This window comes from Callorhinus ursinus, unplaced genomic scaffold (genome assembly GCF_003265705.2).
Source record: "Callorhinus ursinus isolate GAN/ISIS: 27379988/994484 unplaced genomic scaffold, GSC_fseal_2.0 scaffold2, whole genome shotgun sequence".
Classification (NCBI taxonomy): Eukaryota; Metazoa; Chordata; class Mammalia; order Carnivora; family Otariidae; genus Callorhinus; species Callorhinus ursinus.
In genome coordinates, this window is record NW_027397064.1 from 7,292,499 (window position 1) to 7,308,750 (window position 16,252).

Sequence of the window (16,252 nt, forward strand, 5' to 3'; positions counted from 1 at the left end):
AGCTCATCTTGTAGAGAATGTTGAAAAATATGAATCTTCCCCCCCAAATCTCCAGTGTCTGTCCTTCCTGAAGTGCAACCTAGAAAAATGTATTTCACGAATTACAGAGGACACGACCTCCTGCCTAGACACCTGGTGGTCACGCACTGTACTCGGGGACCTTGATCCCCAGGGACCCGCCAGGCACGAGGCCTCGGGGCACGTGCTGCACCTTCTGGGCATCAGTTCCCACCCAGTCACATGATGTGCAACCAAACATCAGTGGGGCCTGGGAGGTCACGGGTCCTCGGGGCCTGCTGGCCAGAAGCAAAGGAAGCACTGGCGGCCGGAAGCCGACGGTCCTGTCATGGCAGAGCGGAAGTGGGACGTGTCCAGACTGCTCCCGAGGGAGCGGTTTCCGTGGGGCGGGCTTCCGTGCGCAGCCGAGGGGACTCTGAGGTTGTAGTGTGGGGTGTCTTACCTTGTCCTTCACCCTTTCTAGAACAGGATGGTCAGAGAGAGAGGGTATCGGGCTCTGAAAGTTGCTGTAAGGACACAAAGGGCCGAGGGGAGAACACTCCTTGTAAACCGAGCAGTAGCTGAAGGGAAATGTATCTGGGGGCACAATTCTCAGGGGGGATTACTCATTATCTCAGAGTGGTTCTAGTCTCCTGAATGAACAAGGTATCGAGCACTGAGCCTTCAGAAAGCTTTTGCAGTCAGGATCTTCTGTGGTCCTCATGAACAGTGTATGTAAATAAAGAAGGCAGAGTAAGAGCTACGCGTTACCTCTGAGCAGCCGGACACTCAGTTTCTCGTGCTGTGGGGAGGTGACACCCGAGTGGTGACTGGTAGGAGGTGGAACGTGTGCTAGCCCATGAGGCCAGCCCTCAGCGTGGCCACTTTTTCCCGTCTGATCAGAGAAAGGGCAAAGTCACAAGTTCTGACCTTATGGGACCCTGTCACCCTTGGAGATGACCGACTGAACTGGAAGAGATAAATAAGATGTTGTTCACGTGAAGTGCTCTGGCAAGAACACATCCCATGCCCTCCCCACAGGGAACGGCAGTCCCACGGACAGACCACGGTCAAAACGAGAAGCGAGGACAGGGCTCTGCGCCCCTCAGCCCAGGCGGCCCGGGGACAGACGGTCGCTTCGGCGCTTTGGTGGCTTCTCGCCTTCACTGTAATCCCACCCTGTAGTTTATAACCCTCCTGCCCAGTGGTCCAGTTCCACCCTCGAGTGTTCACAGTAAAAGCTCACAGAGCAATGGATGAAGGACCCGCTCCCGAAATGTAGGCTCTAAAAAAGCCATCAAACAAGGGGTGACAATACTGAACTGTGAGAGGCAGGGCCAGCGAGCTGGGAGCCCCAGCACGTTAGGGCGAGTCGCATTTGACACCAAAAGTAGAACTTGAATAGGAAAAAAGACTCGGAGAGGCGTGTGTGTGTTAACTGTTTCCGGTTAGTTTGTGACAAGATCTGTGCTGGTGTTTCTCCCGACGGGGCTGTTCACAGGGACACAAATGCAACCATCTGTAAGACACCATAAAAACGGACAATGCTGTTTCTCCAAAATTTTATTTTAATTTAAATTACAGGGCCAGCCAGATATTCTGATAAGAAATTTACGTTTCCTCAGGAAAAAAGAAATGCTTTCATGGCATTGTTAACAACTGTATACATCTCCACCTTTTTTTTTTTTTAAGGGTTAAAAATCACACTGAGTAACTGTAACGGACTTAGGTAAAATTAAACCTTTATAACACAAAAAGAAACCACTTCCAGTATAGTAGTTTTGGTAATGTGAATATATTAAATGATCATAACTTCAAATGCAACTTTTCAACTTTGAATGTTCTCACATTTTTGTTAAAAAAACAACAAAACAGATGCCAATGCATCGGCGGCGTATGGGTTCTGACAGGCTGCACCCCCACTGCCTTCCACACGGGGGTGCTAGTGCCGTGAAGCCGCCACCCAAGTGGAAGCTGGTTGGTTGTTTCAAGTTCGAAGAACCAGCTTGGCGCTTGGCAAGGAAACCTTTCTTCCACTTGGTGTAACTAATGTTTTCACGCTAAACCCAGATACCAAGCACGAGACCACGAGAACCAGAACGCTTCATCACGGTCAAGTCTGCCCTTCCCTTCCTAAACATCTTGGATATTTCCATTTCGAGGAGCTTGGATCGCTTTCCATACTTCCGATAGAAAAACAGAAATTACTTCACACAGATTTTGGAAAAGACAGCCTCAGAAAAACCAATTATAATGTAGGCTGCCTTTTTAATGGGATGGAATAAAACACATCTATGTTTCCTGGAGCTATTTTCCTCACTGGGATTCCTAGGAGGGTTGAAAACCTCATGCTTAAAACATCACTGGGAGACTCACTTTGCTGGCTGATAAATAATTCAATTAGTGAGAGAGGCTAGCAAAGAGTAATTACATAAATTTCTTAATCAGCTACAGCCATGCTGAATTCGAACTGGCAAACTCTTGATTTGTTAAGATGTTAGTTGTGATCTCTGTATCACTAAGATGAACAGATACCATTCTAGTAACTTTACACAGATATGTTCTAGGAGACATTGTTCTGCTGTGGTCACAGTAACAAAAAGTGGTGCAAAATCAGTTACTTCATAAATACTGATCATTTGCAGCATTGAGGAACAGGACATTAAAAAAAATAAATTTCCCCATAGGACACCTAGGACTAGAGACTCTTCTTTTCCTAAGAGAAGCCGAAGTTTTAATTACTCAGTTTCACAACTATTGTACTGGATTACTTACTCTAAGGAGGAAAAGGTGCTCTACAGAGGCTTCCCCCACATACGGAGAATCAGCAGTAATTTAGCATAATCGGGATCATCTGTATCTGGCGAACTCATGACTTGTTTAAATGAATAAGGCCAACATCACGCAGGAAAGCGTAGCCGACTGCCGGCTCCCCAGTAGGTAACTGAATACAAAGGATTGGTTTCCATTTTTTTCTTTTAATGCTGTGATACTTAAATGTTAAATCAGCATTTTCATGTGATCGGAAGTATTTCAATTACATATGAGCATTCATTTTTTTTTTTTGCAAAAACTCAATATTAGGTAATAGTTACATACTAATACAGTAACATTCCTCTGCTGTACAAATTAAATCATTTAAAAGAAATAAGCATTCTAAGAATTATATACAAAAGAAACCTGTAAGCATTGTTGAAATGAAATGCAAGGTGTCACCGTTAGCTCTACTGGTTTAAAATACCTTCCAAAAAGTAAAATTAACAAATACCCTTCAACATATCCAGGTTTACAAGTCTCAAGAAAATCAAATGTCAAAAAATTCTAGAAAGCTGTGAAAAGCATATATACATTTTCCTTATGACCTTATGAAGCTTCACAACTTTGAGAAGTTGCTATCAATTCATTCGCACGTCAACTTTATCCACCCAAAAAGCTCCCATCTTGGATACGGTTGCCCTCAGCTCTGCTCCATCTTCCTTTAGTGAAGGCGTACACCCTTACCAAGCACCCACGCTCAGACCTTTACCAGGGATCAATGCAGACACGCAGGTTTGATCTGACAACAGCAAGCCCCTTCTTCCCCACATCACACCACCATCTATACATCTGCCTTCGGGAACCTAGCCACGTTCACAACTCCTACAGCAAACAGAGTCCTTAAACTCTGAAACGACACAAAGATCAAGAGAAAGTCCACGTGTGCTCTAGTGTGCAAGAAAGCAGCAGCTACGTTCTCCAACTTGGACTAAAAAAACGAAAAAGGTAAAAATGAAAAACCGTTCACTTAACAGCAGGCTAGCAGTAAAGTCCCTCATGAACTGGTAAGAGTGCCTGATGCTGAATAGCTAACAGCAAATGCTGAATTTGGATTTAATATTTTAGATGTTGACTGGAAATTAGGCTTCTTGCTGAGCTGGTCTCTTCAAATCCCTGATCTGTTTAACTAAATAGGTCTTCTCATCGTTAAATTGTTCGTCCTCGGTCCTGTCATTCTGAAACTTGCTGAGGAACTCTATAAGTTTGGTCTGGTTCTTGAGAAGGATGTCCAGGATGGGCTGTGTCTTGTTGGGATTGGCTACAAACACCTGCACGGAGAGAAACCGGCATCAGTGACAGGGAAGAATGAGGCCCCGGCCGCAGTCAGGGCGCACTGCAGAGGCTTCTGCTTTGGGTGTGTGTGTGTGTGTGTGTGTGTGTGTGTGTGGGTGTGGGTGTGTGTGTGTGTGTGTGTGTGTGTGGGGTGTATGTGTGTGTGGGGTGTGTGTGTGTTGGGGGGGTATTATATGTTTCAGTCGTGTGTGTGTGTGTGTGTGTGTGTGTGTGTGTGTGTGTGTTGGGGGGGTATTATATGTTTCAGTCAAAAGAACTGACCCATCCATTCATGCTCTGAAATTCAGGGGCTGGTAGTAAATATAGACTGATTTTAGAATGAAATGGGCAGGAATTATTTCTGGGCACAGAAAGTGAGAATAGATTTTTAAGTACTAAAACCTCCAGGAAAAGCATTAAGAAATGGATTACCCTTTACTTTGTGATTAATAATATTCTATGCCGAAGATAAATGACACATTCCTCTAAAATACACACTTTTCTTGTCCCCAGTCCAGATGATATACCCTGTTTCCGGGTATATTTTTGTTTAAATGTTATGCTATGCAAATATGAATACTGACTGTTGGATCACTTTGATTACGAAAATGAGGTGAATAATATTTCAATAACTGGTAAATGAAATGAGATTAGCAACTCTAGAGGAGAATACTGTTTATGGTTCTAGCACTCTACCTTAAAAACGTGGAAGGCCTCAAACTGGATATTACGACTCTTGTCTCGTAGGAGATTCATCATTAATTTGAGGTTCTCTGGTTTACTGATGTACTTGGTCATAATTGTGAAGTTGTGTCTATCTAAGAGTAGTTCACCGAGAAGCTGAGAAGACATTTCAACAATTAACTCTTACATTATCATCAAGATTTCAAGTAAAACCAAAGTTTAAAAAAATAATTCACTTTATGATCATCATTGTTAAGCACAGAATATTAACAGGTACGCAAAAGACCAATGAGCTGAACTCAAGTTATGACTGAAAAGCTGAGCGCGTACCTACCTGCCACTTGCTCCTTGCACACTTAGGCCTTTCTTTTGGGGGTAAGCCTATGGGGGGTCCGACACTGCTCTCTGCTCTTGATATATCCCCAGGCACACTGGCCCAGAATCTGAAACTGTCAGAACCTACTCTTTAAATACGCATTTACGTGATCTCATTAAAAAAAAAACTATCAGAGAAAATGGTCAGAAGCTAAGTTATTGACAATTCTTGTTTAACTACAAATCTTAGCTTAATTAAAAAATTATTCTGGACTTCCCAGGACAGAGGGTTCCAGGTCAAAAGCTTCCATACACTTACCCTTAAGCTTGTCAAAGTCATGCTTTCATCATATCTGATTCAGGAAGGTTTATAAAAATGATTATTTCTCTGTTCTTTCTTCAGCAAAGTATCCTGAAGATACTCCAGTTTTCTCTTAATAACTCCCCATCGTCACTAATGACATCAATTAAGCTAAGAAAAAAAAAAAAAGCCTGTCTCCAGGGCTGAGTTCTAGAGTCCATTATACCATATCAGTCCTTGGTTTTCAAATTGTCACTCCTTGCTCTAGTTTTATTTTCCCGAGACCAACAGTCACCCCTTCATGTTGTCAGTGGGCCAACTTCTAGTCTGGGTCTAGCAGGCCTGCCGTGGGCTTGAGGTCCAGTTGCAGTCCTTGTGGTATCAGCCTGTGTGGGTTCAAATCCTGGCTTCCTGCTCTCCCTGTGAGCTATGCAACCTTGAGCACATTATTTAATTTCCCTGTGCCCCAGTTTCATCAACCACAGTGGGAATGGAGAACAGGACCTACATCTCACGAGAGTGTAGTGAGGTCTGAGGGAAGAAGCAAAATGTCTGAATACAGTTATTCTGGATTAATTGCTTTGGTTAATTCCTTTCTGGATTCCTGGCTATGTTCTAGGTACTTGGAAGTTGCCAAACAACTGATCTCTAGATAAGCAACATGTCATCATATGAAATCAAAAAAAACCTGATATGCAGGAGAACGAATCTATTCTACTTAAGATTTATAAAGAAATTATAGGAAGAATTCAGAAGCTCAAGCTCAGGCTTCACATCAATCTGAATCACAAAATATACAACTTTTAAGGTAAGAAGCAACAGGTATTTACTCTTATGAAGACTCTAAAGTTACTATTATGTGAAGGTTTATCGCTTTACTGGTATTCATTTTCTATCACAGAAACCAAGGAAATACTGAACATGGCTCATTTGGTTATCTGGAGGAGGGTAACTGGTAATTCTTTATATTTCTTTAGACATAAAAATAAAAGTCTGAGGTTTTGCACAGAGAATACATATTAGCTGATAAAATAAATATAGGAATAATAAATGCCAATGTAGCTGCAAAAACAGAAGTACAAATTAAAATCCATTTTTAAAGTACCACTGGTTCCCAAATTGCTCCATGCATTCATGAGGTATTATGAAACCGCAGGAGCCGAAGACCGGCTTCATGTCCCTGACTAAGGTCTTGCAAATAGTGGTCTTAAACTTCCTTTTCATGGTGGTAATTCGTAAGTGGCAGAAAGGTCTTGAAAGCCCTTCTCCTTATCTAAACAGCCCCAAAATTCAGAATTTAGTCAAAGTCTATTGATTTGCCAATAAACTACCCTGCTCCCCCTCCTGCGAAGAGGTATTGGCCCTGGAAGCTACTACCCTAGGTAATCCTGCCTGGTGTCCTTGGCCTTGGAAGACGCTGGCTCTATCCCGCTGCTCATATCTTTGTGATGCTGTGGAGACCTTGGCCCTCGGACAGAAAGGGGCCGCACAGGGCCACTTGACCGTGTGCAGAATCACAGGGGGGCCTACACTGTATCGCGAATCTTGCAAATGTGTATTACATCACACCGATGTACAGGGAAGAAAATGTCCTTAAACAGCCGCAAGAGAAGTACCACTCCCCACTCCCAAGATGAAAAGATTGATCTTCTCAGTGGCCATCGCCAACCAGCACACCAGGAGAAGGGAGGAGGCAGAGGACCCCGGGTGCTGGACCATGGGCCAGGCTGGGAGGCGAGGCCCGAACAGCAACAAGGAGTGGGAAGCGCCCCAGCCCGCCTGAACCATTTCAGCAGCGACACACTTCCAAACTGTGGCTATGATTGGTCCCCCACTGTAGGAGTTACAGCCTTAAGGGACAAGAAGTAGCTGGCCTGATGGCAAAGATTCTTTTGGAAATTTGGATGGTAGAGCGTGTTCTCATCAAAGGACACAAAGTATAAAAGACGCCCCTGATGTCCTTTAGTCCATTCCCATAGAAAGATAAGGTCTTCACGAGTGATCTCCCCATGGCAAGAAGGGCAGCAGGAATGCAGTCCTGATCAAATGAGTTCAGACAGCTCTGACAGGAAGAACTCTGAGCAGAGTAGAATTTAAAGTGGACATGGCAAAAAGTATAAATGGAATTAGGATTTTCCCCCTAAATCCTTTGTGATTTCCATCTATAGTTCCTGTCAGGACCACTTACTGACAGAGTGAGAGGTATGCTTTTATTAACTGTATTGAGAATTTTCTAGAGCAGAGGTCAGCAAATTTTCTGTAAAGGACCAGATAGTAAATGTTTTTAGACTTTGCCAGCCATATGGTCTCTGCAGCAACCGTTCAAATCTGCTGTTATCCTCTGAAACAGTCTCACATAATATGTAAATTATCTGTGTGCCAATAAATCTTTATTTACAAAAATAGCAGGGAGCTGGACTTGGCCCATGAGCTATAGTCTGCCAAACCCCGTTCCAGAGTTTTAAATCTTAAATTTAAATTGCAAATGGAACTGTCCATATCCCAGGTTGATACAAAGCAGCCAAACCTGCCTGTGGTTCAAGGTTTCCCTGCTCACGTCCCCTCCACACAATAAGCCTGTGCCGTCCCAGGGAGCACAATAGCTACTGGGCCTCTGTCTGGTTGAGGTAATTCTAAGTTTCAAAAACAGGCTTCCAAATGTAAAATACTGTATTGCTAAGAAGTAGAGACCTCTTCAAACTTCTGTATATCCCATTTTGGTATCCCTACCTACAGGCAGGTGGGCAGGTGCCCTGTGTGGACCACTGCTGCACTCCTTCCTTTCCACAAAAATCTTGACCATGGACAAATATATTTTCCTTTCACACGTCTAAGACCCACACCAGCATATCTCCCTTTCCCCAAATACAGGTTCCAAACACAGGGTGAAGAGAAATAAATGACATGAAATCATCAGTCATACCTTGAGTGACTGCCTTTTTGTCACATAATTTTCTGAATGAAGTAACTTCTCATATTCACTGAAGAACTAAAACACAAGAAAACATGTATCAGGAGTTATATTTTTAAAGATTGGTAGAGAACATTAAAAAGCTGAGCACAAACTTTTTTTTTTTTTTAAAGATTTTGCTTATTTGAAGAGAGTGAGAGAACATGAGCAGAGAGGGGGGCAGTAGGAGTGGGAGAGTGACAAGCAGACTCCCTGCTGAGTGGGAAGCCCGTTGTGGGGCTTGATCCCAGGACCCTGAGACCGTGGCCTGAGCCGAAGTCAGATGCTTAACCGACTAGCCACCCCAGGCGCCCTTGAGCATGAACTTCTAACACCACGAAGGCTACCAGCCGCCCTTCTGTCTCACACAGCCTTCCTCAGCGGCACTCAGGGTGATCCTTAGGGGTGCCCGAGGATGACCTCCAGGAGGAGGGCTCCTGGGACCAACCCTTGCCCAGCGCTAGACAGGCCCATACGGCTTAAATCTGGTATTCTTCTGTCATCCAAACTCCATATGCACAAACGTAACTCCTACCCTCCAAATGTTTCTCAAGGTGGAGTCAGCTCTCATTTCTTGGTTCTAGAAAATTTCTATTTTTTTACAATTCAGTGAGCCTGAAGCACAACCACAAAGAGAAAAGTTACCTGTTCCTTCAACGCATCAAGCAAAAGGAGAAAATAATTAAAAATAAAGGAGAAATTCAGCACTGTCAAACAGGTAGGTGTCCTAGAGAAGTTGGGACTTGGGCTCAATCTTGAATAATGGCAGCAATTTCATTTAGAAAAGGGGAGGAGAAAAGTATTCTTCAGAGATAAAAAGGGAAGGACACAGCATGCATGAAGCCTGGAGAATGCACAACGTGACATACTTAGGAAGTGACACGTGTCCACTAGATTTACAAAACGGTGCTAACAAGTGTGTGGTGTCACTGGCATGGCAAGGAGAAGCCCATCAAAGCAGGAGGGACACACAGGGGACAAGGCCACACTTGCTGAAGCTGTTGGTGCCTAAGCTTTACCATGGGTCCTTACCAGCCAGAATCATCTGTGACTTAGAGCAGGCGTTAGCAAACTGCAGCTCTGGGGCCAAATCGAGCCCGCCACCTGCTTTTATAAATAAACTTTTGTTGAACACAGCCATGCTCATTCACGTATTGTAAATAAGTCTGTTTATGTATTGTTTATGGCTGCTTTCTCCAACACAGGAGACACCGGAGAATTGAGAGAGACTGCATGGCCAGGAAGCCTCAAATATTTACTATCTGGCCCATTACAGAAAAGGTTTTCTGACCCCTGCTTTAGAGCTAACCCAGAACATACGCTTATCTCTAGGCAGAGGTGGGATGGCAGACTTCTTCTTCAGAGAAGGATGCTAACCCAACTTTCTCCTCAAAGGATCATCAACCCAACGACCCAAACAACTGGATCTGCCTTTAATCAGTAACACAGAATATGTACCCCTGAAGTTCTTGACAGAAAATGCAGGTTAAGATTTTTTGCTGCCCAACTTCTAGGATAAGCTTAGGTGCAAGATATTATTCTGACAGAGGACTGGCTGAAGAGTGCATGTGTCGTCCATGCGCTCCCCCAGGGATGTTGGATCTCCTCCCTGGGTTAGGAATACGGGGCGAGGACAGGCACCTCTGGGGCTCCTCGAAGATCTGCTCCCGGGGAATCAGCTACACTTCAGTTCAGCGTTTCAGTCACCTTGAGGGCTGCATCCACTACGTGCCATTCTGATCGAAATCCCCCGAGAATGCCAACAGAAGAAATATGTTTTGTTTTACAGGTGTTGCGAGTTTTTTTTTTTTAAACGGATTGTTTCTCTCTATGCTTCTGGTTATGAGAGAGCTCAGGGCCCAAGCGTGCAGGACTTCAGATGACAAGTCTTGTGTAATCGCACCCCCTGGCTCCTCGCTCACCTTCTCACTCCCAGAGATCTGACCACACGGTCTGCACACTTCTCTTAGCTGCCTCACATAAATTTTCCTAAAACCCTGTTAACCAACGTCATCCATTAGTAACATGTAGGAAAGCATTTTACTACAAAACTAAATTGATGTCACTGTTAGTTTGTATCTTCAGTGGGCTTTAAACTAAGACACCGGTATTTAAGTCGGAGAATCCCTGAGACCAGGCAGTAACACAATCTGCCAACGATTACTAGCTGCGTACTGCGTTCCAGGCGCTGCTGTCATGCGCGTGACACACACATTCTTAGTAATCCTCACAACAACCCACGACAACAGCGACGGTGCTATTACGGGCCTTCTTTTAGGGCTGAGGATTCCAAGGCAGAGGGTTAATGAAGGCAGCCACCCAAGGTGGGGCTGGGACTTGAAGCCAGACTCCAGGCAGCCTGGTGCCGAAGCCCACGCTTCTAACTGCTGTAGAAAGGCAGCCCTGAGATGCCTGTGCTCCCACTTTACACCAACGCGCATGCAAAGAACCGTACCATATCCAAATGGAAAATTAAAAAAAATTGATGACCAGCAATGCTTAAGCCACTCGTGAGGCTTTCCATGAGGGACTTCCTATGTACTCAGCATTGCGTGATGGATGTTACCGAGTGGGAGGGAGAGAGGAGCACAAAAGAGTTCAAAAGCGCAGATTTTGCCTCTGAGAATCTTACAATTTAGTTGAACAGCAAAGTGAACGACGAAGTATTAACAGTGTGTGCCTAGGATTTCAGAAATTCAAACGACTAGTGGAAGAAAGAAAATCTAAGCCAGATCTCATGGGTTGGGACAGGAATTTTAAGTGGGCTGTTATTATCCTAGCTTCTCTCAGTGAGCCCACAGGGTTGTGGACAGCACGGCAGTTAAACCAACCTGGCCTAAGGAGGCGCTGGGGGGGGCGCGGTGGGGAGCAGAGCCCAGGGCACTGTAGCCTGCTGCGCCCATCAAGTTCACTCGGGATTGTTTACAAACTTCTGGGAGTTTTAGTACCAGGCAATGTGACAATGGCTCAACCTGGAAGGGCCCTTACTGCTGGGCTAGTCCAGTGTCCTCACTTTATAAGGAGGACGGACGTCTGAGTCCCCCAGGGGTAACGGCCTTGATCATGGCCACCAGGAGGCAGCAGCAGGGCAGGAGCAGAGCACTCCCCGCCCCCAGCCTAATGCTCTTCTCACCCTCAGGGTCACCCCCCCTTCTCTCTCCTGGAAGCAACAGGAAAGTCAACAACTGATAGAAAGGAAGGGAGAGTTAAGTCTGATGATAATTTTCTTTTTATCTTAACTGTATATTGTCTTTCGGCAACAAAGCACTTTTATTTCTTCCCCTAAAGCAAGGAGAGATGCAAAGGGTAGCGTGTCAATCAAAGAGATAAATTTCTGCTTCTGACCAAGTTAACCCTCTTATACCTCATTTCAGTAGAGAAATGATTATAGTACCATTTAAAACCATTACATTTTCAAAGTAAGTATCTGGCATAAAAATCTAACTTAAATCTTTCATTTCTGGTACAAGACTTACTCTTTATTTATTTATTTGAGGGGGGGAGAGAGAGAGAGCCAGCACCTGCGCGAGTAGGGCAGAGGGAAAGGGGGAGAGAGAGAGAGAATCTTAAGCAGGCTCCACACTCAGCAAGGACAGAGCCTGACGTAGGGCTCGATCTCATGACCCTGAGATCATGACCTGAGCTGCAATCAAGAATTGGATGCTTAACCAACTGGGCCACCCAGGCGCCCCCAAACTTACAATATTAAGGTAGTATTTCATATACTTACTTTATCATAATGTTGTTCCAAAAATTCTGCACTGAGCAATTTATGTCTTGTAAGTAAATCCTAGAGAAAGAAAATACACTATTTTACAGTTGTTCTGCATTCAAGTTCTTTTAGAAAAGAGAATCCTAAAACATGCCACGCCATTTTACCTGATAAAAACTGCTGTTAAAAATCACTTTACTTAAAAACATTTGAACATGAATTATATTGAAAATGCTGATTCTAGGTAAGAGCGAATCAAATCGTTAATAATTTGAAACTGTGATTATAATGATTGTGATTAGTCACAGGTCTACAGATCTTAGAAGGAAAAATGTAAAAACAAACAAATTCAAAGAAAGGGAATAAAGCAATAAAGTGAAATAAAAGTAAACGATTATGGTAAAATGTCAAATAGAACACTGCTCCTGGTGGAGAAAGAGGAGATTTCTTTCATTAGAAAAAGTATCGGAGGTTCCATTTTCTTCCTCCTAAATTCTGTTACATTCAGTTCCATATCTAATGCAATCTTTTTTTTAGGGACAGAATGTTTTAAAAAACCCCACCATGTTAAAAACATTAGCTCCTCAGTAAGCACACTAATGCTGCAAAAATGTAGACTCAAACATCAGAATGTCCGAGTGTCCAATTTCGCATGCCTACAAAGTAGAGCTTATGCCTCACCATATGGCTGTCCCAGGACACAATTCAAGGGTCATTCATTCAGAAAATATCTACTATGTGCCAGGTGAAGTTCTAGGTGCTGGGGCTACAAAGACAAAAAATGTGGTCCCTGCCTTTAAGAACCTGCAAGTTAGCAACGAACTAGCCTTGGTCTCACCAGGTGGGAAAGAGAATGGGAACATGTGACAGCAGAAACGGTCAGTCACTACTTGGTGAATTATCGAATCCAATTCCTTTACAGCCACCTACTGGAGAGCTTAGTGCCAATAATCCCCGTTCTCCGAACCAACTCTCCTTGTCTTCTTAGCTGTTCATGTTTGAGGGGCCCAGGTCGCAATGAACTAGTGTTTCCTGAAGTATGTCCAAGTGTAATGCTGGTCCTAAGAAACGCCCTAGGAAATGTTCCACGGTCAAACACACGTGGAAAGCACTACGGCTCTGGTTCCCTCGTGGGGACCCGGCAGGGAGCTCTTCTGTCACCTACTGTGTGACTGCCCTTCCCTGAAAGGCCTTCCTCACACAGGCTTTCCACTCGGCCTAGCTAACTACCACCTTCGAACCTTGCTCCCACATCACTGCCATGTGGTGAGAAGCCTTCCAGACTGGTCACCAGCACCGAAGCATGGACACAGTTGTCCTTATGTCCGTGGGACTATCTGATTACCATCTCTCTCATGCTAGACTGTAAGTTCTATAAATATAATGGTCATGTCTATTTTTACTAATCTTTGAATCCCCAGCACCCATGCAGTGCCCAGCACATAGGAAGAGCTTAATATTTAATAAATAAATGAATGAACCAACAAAATCAGGGAACAGGTTTGGGAAAACATCACATCAAGCAATCTTCAAAGTATGCTTTTAAGGTGGCTTCTAACTCCACCCCAAAGATTTACAGGTGTTCAAACTGCTGGATAGGGTATGCATTGTATGCCCAGGAAAGACCTAATTTTTTCCAAATCCCCCTTGGGGATTAAATCGACAAAATCAGGAAACCTGAAGTTTGAGCATCCTCAAGAAGCCGGAAAAGAAATGCTATGAAGCTTCCCCATATGGGGCAGGAGATGAGGGGGTGAAAAGGAGAATTTATATTATCTTAGCATACTGGCCCACGGGAGTCAGCTATTAGGGAGAGAGGTACACAAGACCTTGAAGGGAATGTATCAAGGATGCTTGTTAAAGGCACTTCCTCCTTCTATATGCTACTGTCATCTGTTTATGGTGGTCCCCCCTGTGTAGGAGCCTCAAGGGCAGGGGTCTGTCTGGTTCACTGTTGAACCTCAGCACCTACAGAATGGTGCCTGACAGGATTGGCACTCAGGCTTGTGGAGTGAGCTGACTGAACAAATGAATAAGCGAATTAAGGGATTAGTGTGTCAGGATCCATGCAAAACTGTCATTTCTTTCTTTTTTTTTTTTTTTGTGGCTAAGTCATTCTGGAGACCAATACAAAGATGTACAGTGAAAGGAACCCAGTGTTCACCACTCTGCCATAATCTGACAGAAGAGAATGACGAAGGTGGGGGTCTTAAAGACAATGACTCTCAGCTGGGGTTGGTATCAGGGACAGGTAGGTAGAAGATACTGCTCTAGAAAGCAAAAGTCCTAAATACGTGGTGCAATAGACTGCTACTCAAGTTCTGAGTAAGGAAAGTACTCTGAAGGTTGGATCCCAAACAGCAGCAAGAGCCTCATAGTTGGGTCACACAGGAAAAGTGGGGACCTCTAACATCTCCCCTCTAGGAAAGATTCTATTACCTTTGATTTCAAGAGACCAGGAAACCCAGGAAACCCCCGTCAATCTAGGAATCAAATCTCAATGACCTTGGGGTAGGAGAGACTGAAGGGGCGCTGTGAGACGGCTGAAGTAGGGGCCAGAACCCCAATACACCGCAGGACGAAAGCTCCTTGTCAGGACGGGCCACACGAGGGCCTGGACAGGAGTGACACATCGGTAGGAAGGAAGCAACTGCTGAGAGCCGGCACCGGAAAAGGCTGATTCTAAGCAGGGAAAAGAGGAGGTGGGAACTTGGGCAGAGCCTGTCTACTGAGAGATGAGAAGGAACCTCAGCCTAGGGGCTAGAGCCAAGAGCTCCAGAGAGTTCAAACCACGCTGGGGGGACACAAGAAGAAGACAAAGGGAGAAGGTCATGCAGCCAGTGGTCAGCAACCTGCAAAATTTCCAGGGTGCCATGTGAGCCCAGACTGCAAGGTGCTGGGTCAGCTAGCCGTGGGGAGAAGGAGCAGGATCTCTGACTTCCTCCCTATCTAAATTCTAGTCTACCCAAGGCCCTGGCAGGACTGGGAGAAAAGGCAGGGGTCATCTCCCGAGCCCAGCAGATTGAGCAGCCAACTTTTGGGGTATGCTGAATTTAAAAAGATTCCTAAAAGCTAGTAAGTTGGGGTCTCAAAACACCACGTGGCAAGCACGGCCCTGGGGTGCCTGAGGAAATGCCACTGACCCCAGGGCTCAATTTCAGAGCCTTGGCAAGTTGTGTGGCTCATTTTCCTCCTTGATGCTTGACCATGTCCCAGGACAAAAGACTCAATTCTTCCAACTGTGTGGTTTCCCTTTAAAGCTCTTGAGGGTTAGAAAGTCCTCCCTGCGCTAGAGTCAAACCTAGCCCCGGGTTATTTCCAGAAACTATCAGAGCCCGCAGAAATAGGTCCAACCCACTGTCTATAGGACCCCACTTCACATACATGTAGTGCTCTCACGGCAAGTCCCTACCGAGTCTTCTCTTCTCCAGGCTAAATACGTCCAAGTTCCTTTAACCACTCCTCGCATGACAGGTTCTGAGTCCCCCTCACCATCTACTGTCTTCTGAAAGTCATCTATTTGTCTATGTGCCTCTTAAAGTGTAGCGCCTGGAACGGAACACATTTATGTGTTGTTACCTTAGTGGCTTATAGTGGGGCGAGACCATCATCAGCTCCTTAGGTCACACACTATGTGGTCACATATGGCTCTGGGGCAGCAGCATCACACTGTTTAATTTTACAGGACGTATTCAGAATTTTGTTTCTCAGAGTGGGCTCTGGAGGCAGACTGCCTGGGTTCAAATTCTGGCTTCCCCATTTATAGCCTGACTTCACCCAACATTTCTATAGACTCCAGTTTCCTTATCTGTAAAGGAGGTGGTGGAGTCGGATACAAAATTGCCTATATTTCAGTAATGATTACGCTAGTAACTATTATAGTTATTATTCACTATATTATTATGCCTCTTCCCACATCCCTTATTTATAGAGTTGGGTCCTCGAGTGGAAGACCTCCTGTTCCATTCTGGCCTCTCCGGATCGCTATGAAGCCTTATTTTAGGATCACCACTGTCTAGTATCTTTCCCTTCAAAGCTGTCACCTACACATGTGGTAAGTAGGCCTTGTCACCCTTTATCTAAGTCATTAACAATGTTCAGCTGGGCTGAGACAAAGCCCAGTGGAAATCCACCAGAAATTTCTCTCCAGGGTGATGGCAACCCATTCTCTAGCACCCTATGGATAGGGCATTCAATTAGATGT

The 16,252-nt window shown here is 44.7% G+C and overlaps 1 protein-coding gene across 3 annotated transcripts in view; it reads right to left on the reverse strand.

The window, feature by feature from the left end:
* Nucleotides 1-1,542: 1,542 nt before the first annotated feature.
* Nucleotides 1,543-16,252, reverse strand: part of CAB39 (calcium binding protein 39) — a 90,084-nt gene continuing 75,374 nt past the window's right edge. For all 3 annotated transcript variants that reach the window (XM_025889862.2, XM_025889871.1, XM_073877448.1), the window contains exons 6-9: nt 12,067-12,126; nt 8,310-8,375; nt 4,783-4,926; nt 1,543-4,082 (exon numbers count right to left, since the gene is read on the reverse strand). In XM_025889862.2, coding sequence (XP_025745647.1) covers nt 3,894-4,082; nt 4,783-4,926; nt 8,310-8,375; nt 12,067-12,126 — 459 coding nt within the window. In that variant the 3' untranslated portion in view covers nt 1,543-3,893. The remainder of the gene's footprint in view (nt 4,083-4,782; nt 4,927-8,309; nt 8,376-12,066; nt 12,127-16,252) is intronic.